The 11,749-nt window shown below is 55.4% G+C and overlaps 1 protein-coding gene across 1 annotated transcript; it reads left to right on the forward strand.

Annotated features, from left to right (window-relative positions):
- The first annotated feature begins 8,313 nt into the window (after positions 1 to 8,313).
- On the forward strand, positions 8,314 to 10,963 carry LOC109324657 (microtubule-associated proteins 1A/1B light chain 3C-like). Its single transcript, XM_019556687.1, has 4 exons — positions 8,314 to 8,440; positions 8,534 to 8,589; positions 9,057 to 9,163; positions 10,378 to 10,963. The coding sequence occupies exons 1-4, from the start codon at positions 8,386 to 8,388 to the stop codon at positions 10,556 to 10,558; spliced, it is 399 nt and encodes a 132-aa protein (XP_019412232.1). The 5' UTR covers positions 8,314 to 8,385; the 3' UTR covers positions 10,559 to 10,963.
- Positions 10,964 to 11,749: the final 786 nt, after the last annotated feature.

Raw genomic sequence — 11,749 nt, forward strand, 5'->3', positions numbered from 1 at the left:
ACACACACACGTACATCAGTTAATTGAGCGCAGTCTCTTCCCTTCAGTTCTGGCCCCAGGTCTCTTTGCAGGCTACCCGGGAAAGGCTGGGCAGGGCTGTGGTCTCAGCGCAGTCTTTCTTTGGTTCTTCACACTACCACAGTCCCTGGCTGGCTCCAACGAGGCTGATGCCTCCCCCTCTGTCCCCCTATCCCAGTGCCAGGCATTGCTCAGCCCCCGGGGAGGAGTGTGTGGTATACATCGCTGGGTCAGGGCACAGCAAGGGTTAATTTTTGGAGGGGGATGAGGGGTGTTGAGGCCCAAAGGGACATAGTAACACAGGTCTGCACTCACATACCAGGTTGTGCTTGAGCTGAGGCAGGAATACAGGTGTCCTGGGTCCCTGCTCTCACCCCAGTGACCACTCCGGCCCATGGGAACCTACAGCCCCCTCTTCCTCCTGCCCACCCACTCCCTGCCCTCTGTGAGCTGCCAGTGTTTCAGGCACTGGGAAATCAGCTTGGCCAGCACTGGAACCCCCCATTAATACCTCACCTTGTCATTTAGCATCGGCAGAGCCGCCCCCGCTGCCACCCGCGCCCGGATCCAGCACTAATCATGTTTACAGCAGAGACGGATGGTTATGTTCGCAGCTGCTGCTCCCTTCACTGCTCGCCAGGGACTCCCCCCTTCACGGAGGCAGCAGGAGCCCAATAATCGAGGCTGATTTATGGAGGGGGAGAAGGAGCGGCTGTGCAGGGCTGTCACTGCTAGACAGGCCCTGTCACGGCAGGTGCTGGAGCTCAGCCCAGTGCCCTCCATGACCTATAATGTCCTCCCTATCCCAAGGAACCGTTCTCACTCGGGTATGATTGCCTTGCACCTGCCACGGTCTGTCTTGAGGGCTGTATGCAATGGTGTATGTATCTGTGCTGCTTGCACACATATGCACACACATGCACATACATAAAGTCATAGAGAAGTAGGGCTGGAAGTGCCCTCCATAGGTCATCTAGTCCAAACCCCTTGCCTGAGGCAGGATCACCCCTATCCAAATCATCCCATACAACCAGAATCTACACTGCATAAGACAACCCTCAACCCTGACACAAAGTGTACATACATGCAATCCCTTGCAGTCAGCCCCTGCATGTGCAGCTGCCCCAGATGGTCCCTGGCTTGGGGGGAACAGCATGGGCCTGCCAAGATGGATCCACAGCCACAAGGCAGATGTGGTATACACAGCCCCTTGGGGAGAGCCCAGCACCAGCATCACCCCGCAGTGCTGGCAACTGGCCTCAGGCTTCTTGCTTGTGTCCTCCCATGGCACTGCAGTGCTGTGGGTCTCAGGCAGTCACAAGCTCCATGGGCAGGGACATTCCTCCTGTGTGTTTGTGCAGTACCTGGTGCAGCAAGGACCCACTGGAGCTGCTGGTACCATGTCTCAACCTCCAGCCTCACAAAACTTGCTTGCCCTCTCTTTCCCAGCCCACCAGGCTCAGCAAAAGCTGTTTCAGAGATAGTATTGATTGCCAGCTGCCAGGCTCAGGAGGGCACTAGTGCCTGAGATGTACATCTAGCATGCTGCAGTCAACAGGCTGGGGACAGCAAAGGGACTCAGCTGTGCTTGTGAGCAAGCTGGGGAATGATAGTAGCCAGGGACCAAGCCAGGGTCTGTGACCCTCGTGGCCAGTGTGGGGCTTGTGCCCCCTGGGCTGGAGGAGACCCCATGAGGGACTCAGCTGACTGCAGAGCTAGAGGAAGGTGTAGGAGGAAGTGGCATTATCTCCACCACACACTAGATGCCCCTAGAGACCTGCCCCCCCCCAGGGTAGGGAGACCCTGGGGAGGGTGCCCCACAGAAATGAGGGGGCTTCTTCCTGAGGGTGCCTGGCCATGAGGAGGCGGAGGCAATAGAAGCCACAGCTTTAATATTTAACATGTGAGATTAAAGCTGAATCCGGGGGGATCTGCTTTATGCCAGTGTCTCACAAAAGGAGCAATGAATAAAATGCAGCCTGGGCAGACAGGGATTTATTTATGAGTTTCAGCTGAAATTCGCTCTGTGCGGGGCTGGCAGGGAGTGGTGAAGAATACAGATGAGGGGCCTGAGCCCAGCACAGTGGCTGCCAAACCCCGGGGGGGAAGGGGGACTGAGGGAGGCGGGGAGGTAACTGCTTTCTCCCCTCCCCCTCCCCAGTGCTGGCATTTATTTCATTCTATTTGGATGATGCTGGCAATGTTTATTCTCCAAGGAAATTAAGGCTGCCTGGGGGCCCAGTGGGCTCTCTCCACTGTGCCAGTTGCAGAAGAGTCTTGCGTCTCTGTTGGGAGCCCAGTGAGCAGCAGCTGTGATCCTGTGTGGGGTCTCTGCCTGGCTGTATCTGCCAGGCACTGGGCCCAGGACCCACACGCCAGAGCCCCAATCCAGATCTGGTGTGACTGGGGCACATGCAAGGTGACGGAGGTTTGCTTGGGAATGTGCAGACCAGTCCATAAGGAGTCTCATAGCATCCCAAAGGACTGCCTGCTGGATGGGCTTGTGATTAGGAGCCAACTGGGACTCAGGACACCTGGGCATCCTTGGCTCTGCTGCAGACTTGCCATATGTCAGCACCTGAACCCCTTAGGGCCTTGGCTTTCCCCTCCAGGAGATGGGCTTAGCTGGTCTGATTTGTCATAGCACCCAGGCCACTGGGGACCTTCCTAGGCAGAAGCCTCTAGGGCTGTCCTGGAGCACAGGGTCTTCCACATGGCACTACCAGTGCCAAGCCCTCCTAGCCAGGCTCATAACATATTTTCTCACATACAATGTGCCTGAGAATAACATATGCACCTTGTCTTTGAAAGGCAGAATGAAGGGGAAGATCTTTCCTGTAGTAAGTAACCGAGTAGCAGCAGGAGTACACAGAGCCTCAGAGGATCCTGTGCAGCCTTCATGTTCGCTTGTGCCTAGTATGTGGCAGAAACTGCTCTGACCACAGCATCTCACAGACAATATGCACTCCAATTTCCAGCCACTGTTTTTTGGGAAAAGGTTGGTATTACAGGTGAGACAGATGCAGTATCCAGCATTGCTGCTGCGGTGCTCAAGTCTCCAAGTTCTGCCCCAATGCACCAGGAGCAGCACAAATACAAGAGCCCGAGTTCTCTCTGTATGTCTCCCTCTGAGACATGCTCCCCTGGGGGAGCAGCAGACAGGCAGGGGAGCTTCCTGCCCTCCACTCCATGGTGTTGTGATCTGTATGCGCCAACCTGCTTTTGAGGCCTAGGGGCTGACACGGCCCAGGCCTCTCAGGACTGGCTGCAGCAGGAGGAGTGCCCCAGCCAGGGGTGGGAGAGGATGTTTTTTTCCCCCTATCTTTCTCCTCCTGTTTCAGGCCCTGGTTCACAGCACTGCATCCCCTTCCCCTCCCCTCCCTCCAGGCACCACCCTGAGCTTCTGCTAATCCCAGTGCTTTACTGAGGAGCCACGGCCATCTGGGCCACCATGCTGTCACTTCCAATCAGCCCTCACAGCCTCCGGAGCAGCAAAGTGGCTGGCTGCTGGGAGCTCTCTGCCAGCATGGGGCACAGTGGGCCTCCATCTATCCTGCTGGGGGACCCCAGTCTCCGGGGTATGGGGGCCAGCACCTCAGAGCCAGTCAGCCACAGGCAGGGAAGCTGGCAGTCAGCCTCCTGGGGCCTGGGCCACCCAGTGCTGCTGGACCCAGATGCAGATGGACCCAGCTGGGCCCCATCTCCCAGTACTTTCCCTTAGCACTGCGCAGCAGCTGGGCTGAGGGAGGGGATGACCCCCGGCAGAGGCCCAGACCAGCATCTGGCCTCAGCCCCTATCAGGAGCTCTCCAATTATCTTGATCAGGGCATCGGGCAAAGCCACGGTAACAGGAACCATCCTGCCCTGGGAGACAGCCATAAGCTAGACCCAGAGACCAGCAAGAAGCCTTAGAAGCTCTGAATGCCCCAGTTTGGGTCTCGAAACATGGGGGCACAAATGTCTGGGGCAGGGCTAGCCAATGGCAGAAGCAAAGGGGGCAGCACTGACCTGCTGCGTCACAAACATTCACCAAACACCCGCCCCCTGATCAAGGAAATCAATTTCCCTTCATCTCTAATGAATGAGCTGAGGCTAATGAAATCATCACGTTCCCCTGCAGACCAGGGATTCCAGAGTCCGGCCTGACTGTGCGACCCTATTTGAAAATTAAACCAATAAATAATAAATGCTGGCTCTTACCAAGATCATTTGAAAAGTGGGCGGGTTTTATTCTTTTTTGGGTTTGTGGTTTTTTTTTTTAAAGAAAAATATTTTGAAAGTTTCTGCTTTCTTGCTTCAGCGTGAAGGTAGTGATGAATAATCGATGCCTTTTATTAGCAAAGCGAGGTGTTCGTTAATATTCATCAGTTTATTGTTCAGAAATTGGCTGGCATGAGAATGCCCCTTTCCCCTGCGAACCTCCCCTCTGAAGCCCACTCAAAGTTTCAGGAATTAAATTTATTAGGAGAATAAATTGATAATGGTCTAATGTGCTATGCAGATGGAATATATATCGCTAATGTAATTTTCCAAACCAGTGATGAGCATGTCTGAGGGATTTTTTATGGCAAAGTTATACAGTCTAATATATTGCAGAATACAAAAATATATTAAATATGTATATGAAACACATTAAAAAATAAGATGACAGATTGTCATTTGCCGTGTTATGTACTGCGACACCGGTGTCTGGTAGCACAGCATGACCGAGATGCAGGCTGGCATGTGTATATATACACACACACACACATGTGCACGCATGCTCCCTTGCACTTCCTGTAAGGAAGGTCATACCTCAAAGCACACGGAGGGGCCAGGAGGTGCAGGCAGGAGGGAAGTTCCCATCTCCCCTTTCATGGTGGCCCAGCCCCAGGCAAAGACCAGAGCCAGCAGCAAGGTGGAGCGCTGGCCTAAGGGAGCCCATGCCCTTCCTGGCTCTGCCACCACCCAGTTCCCCTGGCCTTGGGCAAGTCCCTGGTGCTAAACTCCAGGGCAGAGCGGGCAGCACCTGGCACAGCAGGGCCCAGACTACAAGACGGACTCTCCTGCTGTTTTGGATTCGGTGGGGCTGGGAGAGCCCAGCCCCAGGCCTCACCTCAGCCCCTTCACAGGCACCCAAGCATTGTGCACATTTGGGGGTGGGAGGCAGGGCCACAGGGGCTGAGTTAGGAGCATTGGGGGCAGCACAGCATGTTAATACACTTTGCAGATGGAAACTTTGCTGGAAACACACCCTGGAGAGGATCCCCCCACTGGGGACATGGGCCTTATGCCATGGGGGGGGGTCACCCAGTGTCCCCCATCCACCCTCTCCATCCCATGGGGGATTCCATCCAAGAAGCCTGGTGGAGGCAGACAGGCTGCTCCAGGGGAGGGGAGGAGAGTGTCAAACCTTCCTCAGTGGCTCCGGGAAGGAGAGGAAAGCAGGGAGATGAATGGAGCTCTAATCTGCGTAATGGGGTCTAATTTGTTTTCAAAAGCTGCTTCTCTCCTGACCCGGGGAATTGGCACTGCGTGAAATACACCCCTGGCATGTGAATGAGCTGGCTGCTCCACCAGGCAGGGAGCCTGTCTGACAAAGGGCCCACATTAAATCAACATCCTGATAGTGGGGGAATTAAAATGTCAAGATAAGGCATGTTTATTGTTGGGCTGGGCAGTGACAGCACAAGTGCCAGCGCCTAGTCCTGTTCCATCTTGTAGCAACTACCCTGGCACAGGACGCCCCTGAGCACAAGGCAAGGCCTGAGCCACACACACGACACTGGCAGGGCCGTCCAGCCTCCAGCCCTGCCAGGCTCAGATGGGGGGGCCTCCCCTCCAGACCCTGCACTATCATGAGCATAAGGGAGGGATGCACAGCAAGAGACCCCCTCTGCTCCACCTCCCCCCCAACCCCAAAACCCCACCTGGGTCCAGCAGGGCTTGCAGTCTCCACAAAGATTAGAATCATGAACGAGCGGGGCTGGCAGGGACCTTCGGAGGTCACATCTAATCCAATCTCCTACTTGAGGCAGGATCAGCCCTGTACAAACAAGCCCAGACAAAGCCATAGTCCAACCTCTGAGCAAAATGACAGTCACCCCTGACACAACACAGACATCACACCCAACACTGCCACAGGGAAAATGGGACTGCAGCAGCCAACATCCTGCTGCTGCAAAAGTTGTTAAAATACACTCAAGAGATCCCAGGTAGAGGCCACTCCCCTGCTACAGAGGAAGATGCCTCACCCCACACCTGGACCAAACTGACCATGGGGTAAAATTCCTTCCTGATCCACATGCGGCATCAGTCTGACCTTGAGCAGAGGGGCAAGTCCCTCTAGCCAGGACCCTCAGAGTTTGAGTCACAGGAACACTGGCACAGCCCAGTCCCCATCCCCAGCCTAGGCTGCAGCCAATGCCCAGTGCCTCTGAGGAAGAACTGCCCCTTGGCCAAGGCTGTGAGGGCACAAACTCCCTGCTACGGGTGATACCCAACCAAAGGATAGCTACCTTTCAAGGATAAAAACACACAACTTAAATAATGAGAGGAAAGTTATTCCTGCCATGTGACTGAGGAAAACACAACACAAAATAAAGGTTGAAACAAACTGTTAATGTTGTGCACTCTCACCTGGCTGGTGCTGACAGCTCAGTCCCCACCTGGCTCCAGTGGAAGGCAGGAATGCCCACTGTCTCGGCTACACACCAAAACTTGGGGGCTTCAAAACCCCAGGCCTCTGGGCTTGGGCTTGCACATAGGATGTCTGCCAAAGGATTTGGAAGTATCTGAAGCCCCAGGCTGGGGTAGAGGACACCTGCTGGTAGTAGGCCCACATGTGGGTCTTGAATGATTCAAATGGATTTGGACCTGAACTGGCTAATTTGACCTGGGACAAGGAAAATTTTTCTTAAAGAAAAAAAAATGTCCTCATCCCTGGAGGTCTCAGCCTCTTGTGGGCTAAGATCAAGTGCAGTCACTGCACTGGTCTGCTACCTGAGCCAAAATGGATATAAATGGCAGTGTGCAGTGGAGGGTGCACCCTGGTTCAAATGCAGATAGGACTCCCTATGAGAGCCTCATAGTTAGCTTCCCACTGGCCATTTTCCAGTGGGAGGATCTCAGCTACGTGCGGGCTTTACGGAAATGGGGGACTCCCTCCCTAGCTTGCTCCTGCAGCCATTGGATGAAGGCAAGCAAGACTTGGGGGTACCCGAACTCCAAGCCTCAAAGCTTGGGCCTGCACGTAGGATGCCTGCTGATGGATTTGGAAGTATCTGGTGAAGGATACTTGCCAGTTGCAGTGCTACATGTGGTGTCTGAATGATTGAGCTTAGCTTAATCAAAAGGATTCAGAACTGATCTGGCTAATTTGACTTGGAACACACAAAATTTTCCAAAATAGAAAAGAGAAAAAATTTGTTCCTCATCTCTGGAGGTCTGTTTCTCTGCTGGCCTCATCAGGCTGCCCCTGCTGCTCCAGGCTTTACAGCAGCAGTCCCCATGTGGCAGACTCCCTGTCTCCACTCTCTGGGGCTTCACACCAGCAGCATTGTGCACTCCAGCAGGCTGGAAGCTCACACAGGCACCTGTGTTTCCTGCTCCCCTCTCTCCTATCTCCTCCCTCTAGAAACAGCTGGAGTTCTCCAGGAACCATCCCAAGAGCAGAGAGCAAGGAGCCAGGCCACATCCAGCCCCTCTTCCATCCAGTCATTAACCTTTCCCCCATGAACTAAACCCATTCAAAAACACTTTCAATGGGGAACATCCAAGCAAACAAGACAGCTGCAATCTCACCCTGCAAGGCATTAAGGGACAGGCCTGAGGACCTACCAAAGGGTTGTGGCAGAGATCAAACCCAGGCAGCCTGTGGAAGGTCACAAAGCCTCAACCACCAAGCCAATCCCTCCCAGCTCTGCCTGGGAGCTGAGACATGTCAGGCTCTGAGGCCCAGTCTCCACCAGGGATTTACCTTGAATCCAGTCATCAGCTCAGCTGCCCTGATGCAGACTCCTCAGCCTAGACAGCCAGGTCCTTCCTGCTGGGGCAGCTGAACTCAGCTGGAACTGGGGTCTTTGCCCTGGCACACAGAGACAAACCCAGAACTCCAGTCCATCTCCCCTGGGAGGCCCAAACACAGCCCCCAGACCCTGCTGTGCCCTCTTGCAGGCACTGGGAAAACCAGATGCCCCAGTGCCAGCTTTGCCCTGCATTGACCTATGCTGAGAGTTTGGGTTCCAGGACATGGGGCTGGCTCCTCCCCCATCCTGAGCCCGTGTGTGGGACAAGCCTATATCACGGGCTCAGCTGGGCTTTGCAGCCTTGACCAGCTCAGTGGATTTGTAGGGCGAGGCCTGGGTTGCTTCAGGCTGCCCACCTGGGATGATGCTGCATCGGCAGAGCAGCTGTCCCCCCTTCAAGAGGAGGAAGAGTCTGGGTGGGTTCTGGGGACAGCATGGTGTGGGGCAGGAGAGGTGTCTGGGGGGCTGCAACAGGCTGTGCTCACAGGGGTCTGTTTCTCTCATTGTAGCCATGAGGATGCGGGAAGTGTTGGAAATCTGTGCCAGGCACCCCACCAAGATCCCGGTAAGAGCCCTGCTCTTCCTGGCTACCCTGGAGCTGGTCCCCTTCCTGCACACTCCTGGTAACCCCAGGACAAGAACTGGCCTGAGCCTCTATGCACAGGTCCCCCCTCCCTGCTGCTAAGTAGGGGAGCCTGCATTGCCCCTAGCCCAGCTCTGTGGCCCTTCCAGCACCCAAGATCCTAGCTGTGGGGTTGCATCCACTCTCAGCCTGGCCCTTGCCTAAAGATGTTTAGCATGATAGTGGTCCAGTAGGGGCTTGGGGCTGGTATGGGTTGTGCAGTGTCTAACTCACTACAAAGTCCCAGCTTCTAGACTGCTGTAACTGCAGAAGCCTGCATGCATGTACAAGCTCCCAGTGGGGCAGAGGGAGCTGAGACCGTGCCCCACCCCTACTGCCCCATGGCTCAGACAGGAATGACCCACCTGAGCCCAGTGCCTGCCCTGACCTACTTCTTCTCCCTGTGCCAGGTGGTAGTGGAGTGGTACCAGAAAGAGAAGCATTTGCCACTCCTGGATTGCACCAAGTTCCTGGTTTCACAGGACCTGTCCCTATCCCAGTTCTTGGTCACCCTGCGGTAAGGAGTGAGCTACACTGGGTGGGGGCTGGGAAAGCAGAGCCTGGCATGAGTGCTGTTGGCCTCATTCACAAGCCAAAAGCTCCCCTGGCTGGGGCTTGTGCAGTTCACCAGTGAGGCACAGGTGTGCTCATGCTGCCTACTCTGGAACCTGCAACCAGGCTCATGCTGCACCATGCCCCTCACAGGGCTTTGCACTTCACACCTTCCCAGCTCCCTCCCTACCTCTGAAGCCTGCAGTGGCTCCTACAAACTCACATGCTGCCCAGCTCTGGCTTCTCCCCTGCCTGCCATGTGAATGAGGGAGCCCAGACAGGCTGATTAGAGGCAGGCAATTAGCAGTGATGCAAACAAGCTGTTTGGTGGCAACAGCAGAGGCTCTGCCTGGTAATTAGCAGCATTACACCTTATCAAAGGAGCCCTCTCTCCAGGAACACTCGGCTCTTATTAGACCTGTATCCCAGCCCTTTGGTCCCCAACCAGCACTGCTATCTGATCTCTTAATTCACCTAGGTCTTGGAGGTCACCCTCATCATGTGGAAGGGGCACTTCCCAGAGCAGCTCCTGGGGGGCAGGAAGAGAAGGGGTTTGATGGGGAGTGAATGCCAAGCAAGGGTGAGAACTATGCCCTGTCCCTCTGCTTTTAGTGACAGCCAGGCTGATAAAGCTGTTGAGGCAGGGGCACAGCTTCTGGAGGGCTGCAAGCCCTCTGTGTGCTCACCTGAGGGAACAGACCATAGCTCCCTTGTGGGGCAGGAGCTTCCGGCACTGGGAGCTGGTGCAGGATCCAAGAAACTGGGGTTCTCTGTTCTGCTTTGCTCCTGACCGTGCAACCTCTGGTGTGCCCCTTGGTCCCCATGTATTTTTGGGGGTGCTCTTCCCAGCCTCCAATGCTTTCAGCCCTCCAGCTTGAGCTGCCAGAGCCTTGTGAAAGCTGGAAAGTGCCCAGCACCCTTTGGGGGGGTGCTGGACAGAGATGAACAGCCCCTTTCTTCCCCCCCACCAAATGTGCTGAGACTAGAAGTCTAGCCATGGCCTTGGCTGCTCCCCAGAGCAGAGCAGGCTGCACTGCTGTAGTACCCATGTGTAGTTCATGGTCAAGTCATGCCTTGGCAGTGAGGGGGGTGCATTATGACTGGCGGTCCCCCATTCCCAGTTGCCAGGGGACTCCAGGCCTCTCCTCTCACAGGGTGGCCACCTTCTCTTCCCAACAGCACCCGCATGTCCCTGACTTCCACCCAGGCCTTCTACCTGCTGGTGAACAACCGTGGCCTGCCCAGCCTGAGCACAACGCTGGGAGAGGTATACCGTGACAGCCGGGATGATGATGGCTTCCTCTACATGACCTATGCCTCCCAGGACATGTTTGGTGCCCCTGTGGCGGTGCAGTCCTAAACTTACTTGCTGCCCCTGGGGACAGCCTTGCCCTGGGATTACAAACCATTTGTGGAGGGAGGGAGGGGGGTGGGGACACTTAAACTGTGGCACGAGCTCAGTAGCTGCCTGGGTTTGCTTCTCTGCCAGGGCTCAAGTCTCTGTGGAAGCTTGTTTGTAAGGGGAGTCTGAGACGCTGGACTGCTCTGTCCCTCTGAATGGTCTACCATGGCCCTGCTGAAGGGGTTGTCCCCTTCCTCTCTGTCCTCCTGCTGCTCGGGAAACTTCCTACTGTTTTTCTCCTTCTTTTTAACATGTCTGTTCCTACAAGAGGCTTTGTATGAAGGCTTCTCAGAGTCAAGCATCTATTCTTACTGTTCTTTTTAAGCCTTGAACTCCTGAGATTAATGGCTTGGAATAAAAAAAAAAAAAATACTCCATGGTTGGTTCTACTCCTTCATTGTCACTTGCCCATCTACCTCTCCCATCTCCAGGCAAGAGCTCTGCCTGGCTAGGGCAGCACACCTCTTGGGAGGGACTGAGAGCTTCTGGCAGCTAATGGGGGCAGCAGTGAGTGGGGGAGAAGCTCACCTGGGGTGCAGAGGGGACTGGCCTGCAGCAGCAGGGTAGGGGGACTGCAGAGCTGCTCTGGCCACTGGACCCTGCTCCCTTCCATCATGGGCACCAGGCTCTGTGCTGGGGGTGGGATGTACATGGAAACATGGCCAAGCCAGACTGGTGTGCAGCGCTGGTGCCAGTGAGGGTAGAAAGCCCGGGGCCTGGGTACTGTCAGACAGCAGTGGGTCCCTAGGGCCAGGTCCACGCTGCCCCAAGGACTCCCCAGAATACCATGTCAAACCCTTGCCCATGATAGCACAGCCTGACCCAGGAGCAGCTGCAACCTACCACAGACAGGAACTGGAGTGGGGCCTGCCCCCACCCTGGCTCTGCAACATAGGGGAAGCAACACAGACCACAGAGGGGGATGGTGCCTCACCCTGCAGAGAAAAGCTCCTCAGGCAGGTGGAAGGAGGTGGTTGGCCAGAGGCAGAACGAGGTCAGTCCCCCTGAACCCACTGTGGCTGCTGTTCAAAACAAAGGAGCCTGAACAGAGCTTCAGGCCTGTGGCTTCTGGCACAGGATGAGCCACCCACTCAGCCCCAGGTGCCTGGGCCCAGTGGTGCCAGAGGGCAAGAGAGGCTCTGGCCTGGG

Source organism: Crocodylus porosus, unplaced genomic scaffold, assembly GCF_001723895.1.
Source record: "Crocodylus porosus isolate Cpor-Errol unplaced genomic scaffold, CroPor_comp1, whole genome shotgun sequence".
Classification (NCBI taxonomy): domain Eukaryota; kingdom Metazoa; phylum Chordata; order Crocodylia; family Crocodylidae; genus Crocodylus; species Crocodylus porosus.

Excerpts from the sequence above, each read along its gene's own strand:
- LOC109324657 (XM_019556687.1), top strand. The coding sequence starts at position 8,386 with ATGATGCTGCATCGGCAGAGCAGCTGTCCCCCCTTCAAGAGGAGGAAG. Across the intron at positions 8,590-9,056 it reads GGCACCCCACCAAGATCCCG|GTGGTAGTGGAGTGGTACCA; the intron begins GTAAGAGCCCTG and ends TCCCTGTGCCAG. Across the intron at positions 9,164-10,377 it reads CAGTTCTTGGTCACCCTGCG|CACCCGCATGTCCCTGACTT; the intron begins GTAAGGAGTGAG and ends TCTTCCCAACAG.